Here is a 15,118-nt window from a genome sequence, read left to right as displayed (position 1 = left end):
CTGCATGGATCCTTTGTGTGGTCCTTGGGGTAGAGAAGACTAATACCCACAGGGGCCAGATTTCATACTTTTATTTAATAAATATAAATTTTGAAAGTGCAACTTTTGGATTACAGCAGCTTTTCCCTCCATAATCTCCCTCCCACCTGCAACCACCCCATCTCCCAATGTTGCTGTGGATTTGTTCTGAGAGGAGTAGCGTGGGGGCAAGTGTCACCACACAGACCCCAGGAGTCGGGTGAATGTTGGCCAGAGGTGAGCAGCCCACAGACTTGTTTATTTCAGTTTGTACAGCAGCTTATATAACCGAGGCAGCCAATCTGGTCAAGGGGTGGTTTATGTCCTAACAAATCACAGCCTGTTCCTGGGCAGGCTCCCGTGCCAGGTGGTTTCCCAGCTGCTTTACCGGAGGGTTTCTGAAGCCATTCCTGAGGCTCCATTGCCAGGAGGTTTTCCAGGTGGTTTCCCAGGGAGTTTCCAAAGCCATTCCTGAGTAACTGACGCTCAGTTGCCAGCGGCCATCTTGGCATGGCCTTCTCATTCCACCATATTTCCCCCTTTTTGTTTATTTTTGAGCAACAGTAGGCATGATTCTTGGCCATACCATTGTTGACCCCGTTTCCATGTGGTCTCTGTTCATGGCTGTGCCTGTCTTAGGTTGTCCCCCAGGGGATCTTACCCATCGTTGACTAACCAGGCCTCAAAATGGGAGACCACAGGAGTGCTTGCTCAGATGGGGGTAGGAATGAGGAACAATGGTAATCAGGAATGGTGTGACCACATGCAGGGTGCAGAGAATTGAATGGTTACCATGGTTTTTTGGTCCCACTTCCTTTTTGCTTATTGCTTGTAGTCTTGATTGACTTTGGAATTAATGTGGAAATATAAGATGAGTTGAAATTCATTCTTTGAAATTTAGTACAAGGAAATTCACTGGTTTCCGAAGTCCATTATCTAATATACCTTACTTTCCAAGTCAGACTTCAGAGTCGTGGCATTGGACAGCCCACAGCCTGTTGGTTGGTATCCTGTGCTCAGTGATGGACAGAGCTGCCAGGATTCTCTGCTGAATTTCTCATGTGTCTGGAGCCTTTTTATGCTCCAAATCTGAGATGACAAAAATCCTCATATTTTGATATTAAATAAATAACTTATTTTTGAAGACAACCAAATATAGCATTGCAGAATTTTAAAATTCAATCTCTGTTTTTCGCTTATCAACCTTAAAAAATAAAAGTGTTAGTATTTTATGGATATTTTGACAATTTTAAATAAAATATTTTTATTGAATTAATTCACTGGTTTCATTACACTATACATATAATCTCCTGAGTGTTATTTCATTCCTATATAACATTCTATTGCAGAAGGAACATGCTGATGTAATTATGGTTATACCTATTTCCTTAAAAATTATTTCAGCAATTTATTGAAAGATTTTTTTTTTTATCTGTATGAAAGGCAGAGTTACCAGGGGAATAGGAGACACAGAGACTGATCTATCTTCCATCTGCAGGTTCACTTCCCGAATGTACACAACATCCAGAGCTGGGCAAGCCAGGAGCTAGGAACCAGGAGTCCAGTTAAGGAGTCCAACATGGATGCAGGGGGCCAAGCACTTGGAATCTTCTGCTGTTTTCCCAGGTGCTTAGCAGGGGCTGGGTCAGAAGTTACCTGGCCTCCATAAGTGATACCAGCATGGAAGGCAGCTTTACTAGCTGCATCACAAAACTGACCCCAAGGAATATTTGACATGGTAAAGCTTTCTACCTTTTAATCTATTAAGTTTTTTCAAGTGACACATTAAAATGGAGCATACAGTCAGAAAGCTGTACCCATAGAGGGATCACAACTTGACAAACCACTAAAGAAACACATACCCATGAACACAAAACCACAGTCATTGACATAAATATGTCCATCATTTCAGGAAGCTCAGTCCACCTTTGTGATTTATTATTATTATTTTTTATTGCTATCTATAAAAAGGCCACTTAACATAGGATCTACCCTGTTAGGGGATTTTCACTATGTGATTCAGTACCAGGCTGTTTTTATTATAGTTGCCCTGTAGTGTGTCTTGAAATCTGGTGTTGTGCTATCTCCAGCTTTGCTTTTCATGTATAAAATTGCTTTAGCTATTCGAGGTCTCCTGTGCCTCCATATGAATTTCAGCATCATTTTTTCTAAATCTTAGAAGAATGCCTTTGATATTTTGATTGGTATCATATTGAATCTGTAAATTACTTGTAGAAGAATGGACATTTTGATGATACTAATTCTTCCAATCCATGAACATGGAAGACTTTTCCATTTTTTTTTAATCTTCTTCTATTTCTTTTTTTATTTTGTAATTCTCATTGTAGAGATCTTTGACATACTTGTAAGCTTATTCCAAGGTATCTGATTATTTTTGTAGCTATTGTGAATAGGATTGATCTTAGAAGTTCTTTGTCGACTGTGGCATTGTCTCTGTATACAAAGGCTGTTGATTTTTGTGTACTGATTTTATATCCTGCTCCTTTACCAAACTCTTCCATGAGTTCCAATAGTCACTTAGTGCAGCTCTTTGAATCCCCTATATAAAGAACCATGTCATCTGCAAATACAGATAGTTTGACTTCTTCCTTCCCAATTTGTATCCAGTTCCCTGCTGACAGACTGGGAATGCACCAGGAGAAGACCCAAATTTGGGGCCCCTGGAACCCACAGGGGGAGCCTTCAATGAAGTCTTGGCTTTGGCCTTGCCCAGCACCAGCCATTGTGTTCATTTGGGAAGTGAACCTGCTGATTTTAATTCTCCACCTCAGTGCAACTCTGCAGTTTGAATAATTGATGTTTAAAAAACGAGGAAGGAAATGGCACCATGGCTCACTAGGCTAATCATCTACTTGCGGCGTCGGCACCCTGGGTTCTAGTCCTGCTTGGGGTGCCAGTTCTGTCCCAGTAGCTCCTCTTCCAGTCCAGCTCTATGCTGTGGCCCAGGAGTGCAGTGGAGGATGGCCCAGGTCCTTGGGCCCTGCACCCGCATGGGAGACCAGGAGGAAGCACCTAGCTCCAGGCTTCAGATCAGTGCAGCACACAAGTTGCAATGTGCCAGCCATAGCAGCCACCTGGGGGGTGAACCAATGAGAAAGAAGACCTTTCTCTCTGTCTCTGTCTCTCTCTCTCTCACTGTCTAACTCTGCCTGTCAAAAAAAATAATAAAATAAAATAAAAAAGAAAAAGAGGAAGGAACCATTGTTCTCGTTGTATTAGTAAAAAGTGATTAAAAGAAGAAATAAAATGAGAAGGAAGGAAGATGGGGAAATTCTATATATGAAAAAATTATTTAAAAAAGAATTGATAGAACCTCCTAGAAGAAATAAATCACTTATTATCTACTAAAGAAAGAAAGAACTAGATTTTTCTAATATTCCATGAAAAAAATTTTAGAAGTTTGAGCAATGGGATGGGAAAGGTAGTAGGAGGTGTGACAGGAGTTGAGTTGGGAAGGCAGATATAGGGGAAAGAACTGCTGTATTCCTAAAGCTGTACCTATGAAATTTATATTTATTAAATAAAAGCTTCCTAAAACAAAGAAGTTTCAGGATCTGAGGATTTTATACCAAAGCATTCTTTACCTTTTTGTACCCTTGTTTCTCATATCAGGTGGACACAAGAAGCTGAAGAGAATAGTATCAGAGGATATACAGAAAGTTTTGAACCCTTATAAGTGAAACCATGATGTGACAGGCAGATTCTAAAATTCCTTTCATTACTAGGTAAGCCATCTTACTTCCTCAATTCAAGAGAATTGAATGGTTACTGTGGTTTTCTTGCCCCACCACTTTTGGTTATTGATTGTAGTCTTGATTGTGTAATTAATGAGGAAATATAACATGAGTTTAAATTCATTCTTTGAAATTCAGTTCAAGGAAATGCACTATTTTTCCCATGTCCACTCCCTAATATATCTCAAAAGAATTTCCAAGTCAGGTTTTAGAGTTGTGGTATTGGACAGCCCACAGACTGTTGGATGGTGCCCTGTGCTACGGATGGACAGAGATGCCAGGATTCCCTACTTGATTTCTTACATGTCTGAGGCCTTTTTTTGCCCCAAATATGACATGGTAAAAATCCCCATATTTTTATATCTGATAAATAGTAACCTGCTTTATGAAGAGAATCAAATATAGCATTGCGGAATTTAAGATTTAGATATTCTCATTTTTCTTATCGTCAATGTTATAAAAACAAATAGGTACTATTTTATGAATATTATGTGAATTTTAAATACAAACTTTTCATTGAAGTAGTTCACTAGTTTTATGACACTATACATATTTTCCCTTGAGTGTTATTTCATGTGTATATAACATTCTCTAGCAAAAGGAACATTACTAATGCAATGAGGGTCTATCAGGTAGGTGTTAGGACCCAATATTAGGGCCATTATCTGCTCCTTTCCCAGGCATTATAGCGGGGGCTGAATTGAATGCAGACCAGTTGAAACTTGAACAAGCACTCTAATGTGATGACAACATCACAGGCAGCAGCTTCACCCACTGTGCCACAAGCACCCCTGAATTTTCTATTTCTGATTCCTCATATAAGTGAGTTCATGTAGGAATTATCTTTTTGTGTCTGACTCATTCCACTTACACAGTGTCCTTCATGTCCATTCACGCTAGCGCTTTGCTAATCTTTCCCTCTTTTTAAAGACTAGATAATATTCCATTTTTATATAGCACAATATCTTTAATCACTTCCCTTTGATACATACTTCAGTTGCTTCCATGCCATAGATACCATGAGCAATATAGTGACAAACATGAGTTCAAGATGTATTAAAGATCTCATTTACTGTCCTCTGGTTCTATAGGCACAAGTGGGGCCATGGGGTCATATGAAGTCCCATTTTTAACTTCTGAGACACTGCCGTTCTGTTTTCCTTAACAGCTCCATCCAGTGTACATTCCTGTCAGCAGTGTACAAGAATTCACTTTCTCCAAATTCTTCCCAATACCCGTTACATTCCCTTTATGTAAGGAGCTTTTGCTATATTCCATAACTTGTCATTTCTGCTAAATTCATTATGTCAGATTCAGGGGACACCCATGACTTCTTCACCTCCGTATTTCTTGGTGGAGCATGAAACATTAATAACATTTCCATAATATAAGAATGTGGCAATTAGATAGTAAATCTTTTATTGCTTAAAAGCTTATTCTTTGTTTTATTTTTAGAAATAAAACATGTTTATTTGAAAGACAGAATTACTAAGAGACAGTAGAAACAGAATGATAGAGAGGAAGATACAGACTATAATATTCATTTATTTGACAGCCAGAGTTACTAAGAGAAAGGAAGATACAGTGAGAAAGAAAGAGACAGACAGACAGACACAAAGATGTTCCATCCTCTGGTTCACTACCCAGATGGATTCCATGTCCAGGGTTGAACCAAGCAGAAGCCAGGAGCCAGGAGTGTTGTGGTTGTAGCAAGCAAAAGGAGAAAAACTACCTGGAAACTCTTCCTCAGAAGAATGCCGCCAGACAAAACCAAGTGTGTTTCTTTAATGTCCAGGATCACATCAGCCATTTGTAAAGTGTAGGTGCATGCTCATATAACTCTAAGATTTCTTTGAAGTGTGTTTCTTTATATAGAAAAATTTTATTTAATAAATATAAATTTCAAAAGTACAACTTTCGGATTATAGTAGTTCTTCCCCCCATAACCACCCTCCCACCCTCAAACCATCCCATCTCCTACTTCCTCCCCCATCCCATTCTTCACTAAGTTTCATTTTTAATTATCTTTATATACAGAAGATATACTCTATATCTATATATAACTCTATACTAAGTAAAGATTTCAACAGTTTGAAACCTGTTTAGCAAGACATGTTAGATAAGCATGTCTGTTAAAGCAGCTACATGTCCTTGTGGGTCCAACATTTCTACAAGGGCTCAATGCTCTTCCTGTTAATAGGTCATTTACTATCCTTAATTAGTACCTGTGGCCACACTCTGTGTCCAGGAAGAGTGTGTCCTCACTGAGAAGGCTTTGACAGAAGCTATGTTCCTACACAGCAACATCATCCAAGTCTCCTATATGGGTGATAGGAACACAAGTGCTCTGACCATCATCTTTGGTTTTCTCAGGCCGTGAGCAGGGAGCTAGATCAGAAGTACAGCAGTCTGTAAATGAACTTGACTCAATATAGGATTAATACTCAATGCCAGGCCCATGTTCTTATTTTAAAGCAGAAATTCATGCTGCCTTGTTAACCCCCACTTTGGTACTGGGATGGCTTCCAAAATGTGCTTACATTCCCGGATGGATCAGTGCATGAAGAACTCACCATTGTAATGCAGGTGTTTGGCCTGTTGCTTAAGATCCCAGATAAAATTGCCACATCAAACATCAGAGTTACCCGGGTTCCATACCCAGCTCTGCTGCGAACCCAAGCCTGCTGCTGATGCAGACCTGGGAGGCAGGGACAATGGCTCAAGTAACTGTAGGAGGCGTGAATAGAGTACCTGCTCCCAGTTCTGCCATCTGAGACCTGCTATTACAGGCATTTGTGTGGGAATCATGGGAATTTGAGGTCTATGTCTGTCTGTCCTCTTGTCATGTACAAAGTATTAATGAAAGTTGAAACATATTGAGAACAGACCAATATGAATTATCATACACTTGCACCGTCTTGCTGGGAAGGAGATTGTGTATTCCTGGTGCAGGCACAGCAGACCCTGTGAACTCTTGAGTCATGGCTCATGAGAATGTAGGGGCTCACAGTTGGGACACTTCCAATGATTAGTACAGTGGTGTTCACCAGCCAAAAACTAGGATTGTTCAAAACAGTCAGAGAAATATGAAAGATGGAGGAGAGAGTGAACAAAGACACAAAGGTGCTCACCAGGATGAGGATGGTAAGGGTGGCTCTGGACTCTGGGGAGGACCTGGAAGAGACATTGGTCCCATGGATGTATTGGACCTGCTGCTTGTGCCTGTATAGGGTGAAAACCATGGAGCTACTGGCCCAGAGCAAGAGTGCCACTAAGAAAACATCTCGGAATAACAGCAGTGCTACATACAGTGTTCCATAGTCCATGAATCTGTCACTATTGACCAAATAGCAGTAGCCATAATCAGCTTTCTTTGTAGTATTTTTGTCCCTGCTGTTCTCAGTCACATGCACAGGTATGATGTTTAGTATCAGGTTCACCATCCAGAAGAGTGTAATGGAGGAGCCAATGTACTTGTGAGACTTTGCTTTGAGCTTGGCCCACCCTGTGTTCCTGGAACTGATGGAGACAGCCTGGGAGATACTCAGAAGCCAGGTGCTACAAATGGAAACATCTCTGCCCACTCTGTGCACATAGAACACAAGCTTGCACCCAATATCACTGAGGAAATGCTTCATCCCCAAAGCTTCTATGGTTTGGGGAACTCCTTTAGACAGAATGACTAAGCAGTTGGCTGCAGTCAGGTGTTTGATGATCAAATCTGTGAACCTAAGCTTGCATCCTGTGCAGTAGAGATAGAGATAATGGGAAAGAAGACAGAAATTCCTCAGGATTCCAGTAATAGTCTGTGTTAAGTAGATAATCCCCATTGTCAAGTCTCTGGTGACCATCCTATCAGCTCCCAGTTCCTGATTATTGTCTTTGAGCATGAGATTCCTGTGTGGCAATTGAAGGAATAATTACACGTATTCAATCAAACTCAACAGTCTCTATTCACAATATTATCTATCTCCTCAATTCATACTTAGAGATAGCTACTTAATATGTCTCTTTATGCCATGTTTCTAAAGAGATTAATATGTAACTGTTAAGGCCATTTACAAAATATGACTCACAAGTATGTGGTGAGTGTGAGTAATTCTGTATTCATAACTCAAAAGGCAGCAGTGTCCATTTCATTTGAAACAAGACTGTCACTTAGGCAGGTATATGCCAGCAAATTGTTGTGTAAAGTGGTGGGTTAAACCTGGATGGTTTTATAAAAATGTAGGTTAGTGAGGCCGGTGCTGTGGCATAGCAAGTAAAGCCACTGCCTGCAGTGCTAGCATCCTATATGGGTGCCATTTGAGACCCAGCTGCTCCACTTCTGATTCAGTTCTCTGCTATGGCCTGGGAAAGCAGTAGAAGATGGCCCAAGTCCTTGCACCCCTGCACCCATGTGGGAGACCCAGAGGAAGCTCCTGGCTCCTGGCTTCAGATCAGTGCAGTTCCAGCCATTGTGGCCATTTAGGGAGTGAACCAGCATATGGAAGACATCTCTCTCTCTCTCTCTCTCTCTCTCTCTCTCTCTGCCTCTTCTTTTCTCTGTGTGTGTAACTCTGACTTTCAAATAAACAGTAAATCTTTTCAAAAAGTAGGTGAATTAACCATCTTGATATTATTACAAAACTATTAGCTGTGATTTTCAAATAGCACATATATAAATATATACACCTATTTTATTACATTGTCAATTTATTGAGACTAGTAATTTGTTTCATAAACTTAACACATGTTTATTTCTACACCTAAAAATTTATAGCGTAAGCCAATATAAATATTGATTAAGGATTTAGGTGTCTTTTGAAAGGGAAATGAACTGTTCATAGTATTTTTTCTAATGCCTTTCTCCTTGAAAAACTGTATATTGTTAAATTCCTTCTGTATTAGGAATAGAACACAAACAGTACTTGGTTTTTCTAGTATTAGTCTGACACCTAAGTGCTGGCCACATCTTCTACTGTAGAGTATAGAACAGGACACACCATCTGTGATGAAGTGATATATGCTGGAAACTATATAGTATCACTTTACTATCATAAGCTTTAATTGTGACTCACAGTTCATTAATGATTAAGTTTTCCATGGTGAAGATATCTAAAGGTTATTGAGTACTAGAGCATGTAGACCACATGGACTATGTAGGGTGCCCACACCTGTGCAGTTTGTGACCTGAAACAATGGGGCTGGCAATTGACATGAAAATATTTTCAATTCAAACAAACACTGGAATACAAATCATACATGGCAGCTGCCAGGTGACGTCCTTCTCTACAGGACATGCCTTCACATGGCTTAATCCTTCCCTTATGTAAAAGGGGGAAATAATCTCACCATTTCCATGGTACCAAGGATGATTTCAGTAGGAAACAGTCACTGATTCCATTGAGGATTCAGACAACAGAGTTAGAGAAAACCTTGTTGTTCTAGCAACATCCCCTGGAATCCATGATTTCTTCCAGGAATAGATTTCTTCTAAACCTTTATTATAAGCACATCATGGATAGATTTGCATCTCTGATAATTCTGAAAGTGGAATGTATGACCCCTGTCCAGTATATGGAACAGAGAATTTATTTGGTAAATGATATGAGCTGCTACTCATATGACTACAGATTGATTCTGAGTAGATCACTTTTAAATTTAAAGATGATTAATGGATCTTTAAAGGAGAGCATATCTGTAGTCTTACAATAGGAAAAGTTCTCTGGAAGAGAACAAAAATTGTTAAATCTAAAAGAATAAATGATAAATTATCATGTAAAATTCAGCCACCGCTTGGATGTCCACATCCCATATGAATGCCTGGGATTGAATCCTGGGCCTGCGTACCTTTCAGCTTCTTGCTAATGCCCCAGGGAAGTAACAGATGGTGGCCCATATGCTTGAGTTCCTGCCACCTTCTTGGGAGATCCAGATGGAGTTTCTGGATCCTGGCTGCAAGCCTAGACCAGTTGTTGTGGTTGTGAGGAACAGGGGATTGGACCACTGGATGGAAATTCAATCTCGTATCTATCTATCTGTCTGTCTATCTATCTGTGTGTCTTCTCTCTCTACCTCTCAAGTACAAATAAATCATTTAAAAACAAATACATAATATTCTTACAAATAACATTTAAGAAAATAATGGAATAAAAATTTGAAAAATTAACCAATATTAATTTATCAAAGGAAAGGCCATCTAACATTTACTAGACATGTGAAACATGCTGAATTCCCTTAGTAATCAAGCAAATGCAAATAAACCAGTATATGAAACCAACACACACTAACATATACAAATAAAAATTACAGAAATTACCAAGTGTTGGCAACATGTGGATAAACCAGAAAACCCACAGACATCTGGAGGAAGGGGCTGGTGAGAACAGGTTTTGTGAAGTATTTTGCAGTAATTTATAATGTAGAAGCAATGTAGAGGTATGATCCTGCAATTTCCTCAGGACATATATGTGTATACCTGATAGATATTCATACATGCTTACCGAAAGAAGAGTTCCATATTTGCATCCCAGTGTTATTCCCTAGTAGCCTTTATTTGAAAATGTTACATGAATTTCAGTTGTGTTATGATGAAATTGTTTGATGCTCACACAATGGAATCTCCTAAAGCAATGATCTTGAATGATCCACAACACGTGAAACAATGCAGGTAGCAAAACATAAGAAATGAAAGATAAATAAGAGTATGCTATGTAATTTTATGTATATAAAATTTTAAAATACAATGAAGGTTACCTATCTTGTTAGATATCAGAACAGTGGTTACCCAGTGGCGTTAGTCACTAATGGAGGAGAAATTTGCTTCTCTAGAGAGGCAGCAGATATTATTTTGATTTTTAGGATCCACATGTTGTTATAGAGGTGTGCTCTGCATGTGAACTTTTAGGCTCCCTGCATTTATGATATTAAACTTTGAAAAAAAAAAGGTCAACATTAAAAATAAGTTCGCAGAATGTTAATAGGTAAATATCGGATTGGAATTGTATCATTCAGGTTGAAATTAAAATTATTAAGTAACCATATTATGATTAGTTTAAAATATGCTGAAATTCTGTGTTAAAAATAAGAGGCAGTAAATATATAACCCCCAAATAAAAGGAATAAATGGTAGAATTATTTAAGGATTAATACAGATGAATTTGAAATATAAAACTCAAGAACTTACAGCAGGCATCATGCAGAGAACACTATAAATTGCTAAATCTAATAATCAATATAGACATGATGATAGTAAGTATAAATAGATTAATTACTCCTGTGAAAGTCAGACTTTTTAAATTATATTTAATGGGAAATATTTTCAAAATATATAGTTGAAAATCCTGGTCCAGTACCAGACGTCATAGCCGTCTGTGGGATGAATCAGCAAAAGTTCTCACTCTGTCTCTTCTTCTTTAGCTGGTTAACTCTGACTTTCATATAAATAAATAATTTTTAAAATAAGGGCTAAGAGAGAAAAAAGAAAAATATATACCATGTAATATAACATATTATATAATCTATAAATAAAAAGCATAAAATACTAAAAGCATTTAAGAAATGAACTTGGAATAAGTTAAGGTAGAGTTAGGAAATCGACCATGTGCAATCCAGTCTATAAGGAATGGGTGGCTCCAATCTCAAATGTATATATTTTATATCAACCATGAAGAAATAATCCTAATAGTCTGTCAGGTAAATGTTTTCAAGGTATGTGGATTAAATACAAGTAATAAAAAGGGAAAATGCATCACATGTAAATTAAACCAATTAAGTACTTGTCATGATGAGGTACATATAAGATAAAATAGACATTACATTAAGGTTAAAGCAATTTATTATTTTAATTCATATTGTTTTTCATTTCTTTTTTCATTTATAATTTTCTAATACCATTAATTGGAAAACAAATATAAAGTGATTATACATGTATACACACATGTGAATATAAAGTCATATATGTATATGCAAATATGTACACATATACACTCAAATATACTGCTTGTATATCTCATATGTGTCAGGTGTTTCTAAGTTTCTCATGTGAGATAACACCATGTGGTTTTTATTTTTGTTGCACAAGATTATACACACATGCATTAGGCCAGATTGATTTTACTTTTCAAATATTTGAATCTTTAATATCTTTTAAAAACTTTATGCTATAAAGACAGAGAAAGTGTTAGTGAAATATCTCACATATTGAAGAACTATTCACCTTATTTTTTGAAACTGTTCAGGCCAAAAATGCTACAGGAACCAAATGGATTCATGTCTTACACCTTCCAGAAGCTCCTCCCTCTCTTATTCTACCACAAGATTATTTCCTGACTTGAGAGACAGGTGAGGACACCGTGGGACCTGCTTCCTACCACTTTGCCCAACTGGCATCTTCACATCACAGAAACAATGGACATATAGAACCCCTGCCTGTGCCGTTAACAATCTGGACCACATGTGTTTTCAAGAGGCAACATTGCCTTGAACTCTGGAAACTCTGAAAACATCCACGTAAATGAGCAATTCCAGTTCAGTTTGTATTCATCTACATGCAAATGACTGCTATTTCTCTAGGAATATCAACACACTAATACTCTGAAACTGAAATACCCTGCAGTTAAAGTCCATGCTATTCATGATTCCATGGGAGAGTTTTTGTTTCTTAAATATCCTGAATGATGTCTCAAATTGTGTCGATATTTGATGGAAACAATCCCACCATTCTGCAGCCACTTAATGTCAGGACATTTTACTGTGCCAGATGAAAGTTACACTCCAAGGGACTTCTCTGTGTCACTGAGGAATCTGTTGTTTTAGCCCTACATAACCTCTTAGTTCCTCCATTGTAACCATTAATAAAATTTCAGTTAGGTAGGTAGGTATTACTGTGATAATATCTCACATTTTTCTTTAAAAATACTATTCAGTAGAAGAGGAAGGAGGAAGATTGGTGGGAAGGAGGGTAGGGTGGGAAGAATCACTATATTCACATATCTGTATTTATGAAATGCATAAAGCTTGTATACCTGAAATTGTAAAAATAAATGTGACTTCCAAAAATAAAATTATTATTCAATTAAGTTTATTTTCAAGCAGAGCTCAACTGTCTCATAGGCCAGGTTCTTGTAAAATGCCTGCTTCTTGAAATGGGCTTTCCATCTGAGGAGGATTAAAAGTATGCAGTCAGCCACTGTGAATACCCATAGAGTTTACTTCTCAGAGCATAGAGGACTTTGCTGTTAGGATCCAGGGAAGGCAGTGTGTGGGTACCCTGGAGTCATAACTCATGAGAATGTAGGGGCTGATGGCAGGGAAACACCCGGCAATCAGTGTGGAGGCTTTCACCAGCCACATTTTGTGAATACTGAAAAACGCTAAACAAAAGTGAAGAATGGAGGACAGACTGCACAGCAGTACAAAGGTGCTCACCAGGACAAGGATGCTTTGTGTGGCTCTGGACCCTGGGGAAGATCTGTGGGAGAGAGCGTGTATGTAGTGCACCTGCTGCTTGTGCCTGTACAGGATGAAAACCATGAAGCTGCTGGCCCAGAGCATGAGCCCTACAAAGAGAACATCACGGAATAACATCAGTGCCATGTGCAGTGAGAATGTGATTTCCCCATGAGGCATAGCAGAACAGTAGTCATAATCCATTTTACTTGTGATATTACAGTTTTGCCATTTGCCAGTGACATGCAGAAATACCACGACATCAAACATCAAGTTCAGAATCCAGCAGAGAGTAGTGGAGGGTCCAACATACTTGGGAGCTTTTACTTTAAGCGTCATGCAACTTGAGTGTCTAGGACTGATGGTGATGGCCTGGAAGACACTCAGGAGGCAGGTGCTGCCAATGGACACATCCCTGCTCACTCTGTGCACATAGAACACAAGTTTGCATCCAGTATCATCAAGGAAATGCTTCATCCCCAAAGCTGCCATGGTTTGGGGGACTCCTTTTGAGAGAATGACCAAGGCATTGGCTACAGTCAGGTGTTTGAGAATCAGATCTGTAAGCCTAAACTTGCATCCTGTGAAATAAAGGATGAGATAATGGAGAAGAAGAGAGGAATTCCCCAGAATCCCAGCCAGTGTCTGTAATAGAAAGACCATTCCTAGGGCCAGGTCCCTCGACGCCATGCTGTCAGTTCCCAGCCTCTGCTGCTCATCTTCTGAATGAGAATCCTGCAAGCGAATATGAGGCAGTGACCACACAGTATTCTTGTTTCATTGAAAAGATATGGAGAAGCTAAGTAGTGAGCGTAGATGATGTGTCTAATCTGAACAACATGTGTGGTTCAAGAGGGGGCTTGGAATTGGCTGGCTGTTCAAAGCAGTGCACTTGAAGGTGATGCTACAGACATGTTTGCTGTGTTGCTCACTTAATGCAGTGTCTATTTAGTCATTCTCACACCTGGTGATTTTATCTTAGATAGCTGATTTCATTACTTTGTCTATAAGTCTACATGACTGTTTAATGACTGAAGCTGTAAGTTAATACCAGCTATAGATAATATTTATATATCTTAACATTCAGATTTAAAATTATGAAATAATTCTGTAGGGACCAATTCCATACAATATTCTGTGTAAAAATACATACTTGCCTGTTTATTGAGATGGCCTTCAACAATGACTTCTTTTTTTTAATGATTTGTTTATTTTCTTATTTGAAAGAATGAGAGAGAGAGAGAGAGAGAGAGAGAGAGAGATTGATTCCATCCACCGGTTCACTCTCTGGCTGTAATGGCTGAGGCTGGTCCAGGGCAAAGCCAGGAGCAAGGGGTTTTTTCCATCTGCCACAAAGGTTTCAGGGGCCCAAGCACTCTGGCTATCCTCAACTGCTTTCCCAGGTGCATTAGTACCAGGATGGACTGGAAGTAGAGCAAACAGGACTCAAACATGTGTCCAAATGAGTTGCCAGTGCAGCAGAGGGCAGCTTAATCAACTACACCACAGTGCCAGTGACAAGGATTTCTTTTATGCCCAAATAGAATTGGCATTGTCACAGGAATAACTGAATATTATGCTACACCCTAAACTATATGACATGAAATACCATATACAATATGATAAATATGGGTGATCCAACAAGATGGCGGAATAGGAAGGGAGCACACTGATAGTCCGGGGAGAGACAGTTTAATAAAAGTGGAGATACTGCAGGTTCAAGGAAGAGTAGGGGAGGAAACAGCAGAAGAAACTCTTCCGGAATGAATGATTCACAGTGGACCTGCGTGGAGAGCATGGGAGCTCACAGTTCGGGACACGAGTGGCAGACTCAACATACCAGCGCTGGAACGTGAGGTGAGCCGAACCTCAATAGCCCGAGACACCGGCAGGCAAGCAGAGAGAGGAGACTA

At 39.0% G+C, this 15,118-nt stretch overlaps 2 protein-coding genes across 2 annotated transcripts; both read right to left on the bottom strand.

Annotated features, from left to right (window-relative positions):
• Positions 1–6,673: 6,673 nt before the first annotated feature.
• Positions 6,674–7,624, bottom strand: ORYCUNV1R1642 (vomeronasal 1 receptor oryCunV1R1642). The gene has a single exon (NM_001167326.1). It carries the CDS (start codon positions 7,622–7,624, stop codon positions 6,674–6,676), a length of 951 nt encoding a protein of 316 aa, NP_001160798.1.
• A 5,347-nt stretch (positions 7,625–12,971) lies between these two features.
• On the bottom strand, positions 12,972–13,895 carry ORYCUNV1R1535 (vomeronasal 1 receptor oryCunV1R1535). Its single transcript, NM_001167224.1, has one exon. The coding sequence runs from the start codon at positions 13,893–13,895 to the stop codon at positions 12,972–12,974; it is 924 nt and encodes a 307-aa protein (NP_001160696.1).
• Positions 13,896–15,118: the final 1,223 nt, after the last annotated feature.

This window comes from Oryctolagus cuniculus, chromosome 18, assembly GCF_051225735.1.
Source record: "Oryctolagus cuniculus isolate XC-2025 breed Fujian yellow rabbit chromosome 18, ASM5122573v1, whole genome shotgun sequence".
Classification (NCBI taxonomy): Eukaryota; Metazoa; Chordata; class Mammalia; order Lagomorpha; family Leporidae; genus Oryctolagus; species Oryctolagus cuniculus.
The sequence above is the reverse complement of the archived record's forward strand: the minus strand, read 5'-3'. Positions and strand labels throughout refer to the sequence as shown.

Coding starts and splice junctions, on each gene's coding strand:
- ORYCUNV1R1642 (NM_001167326.1), bottom strand. CDS start 7,624: ATGGTCACCAGAGACTTGACAATGGGGATTATCTACTTAACACAGACT.
- ORYCUNV1R1535 (NM_001167224.1), bottom strand. CDS start 13,895: ATGGCGTCGAGGGACCTGGCCCTAGGAATGGTCTTTCTATTACAGACA.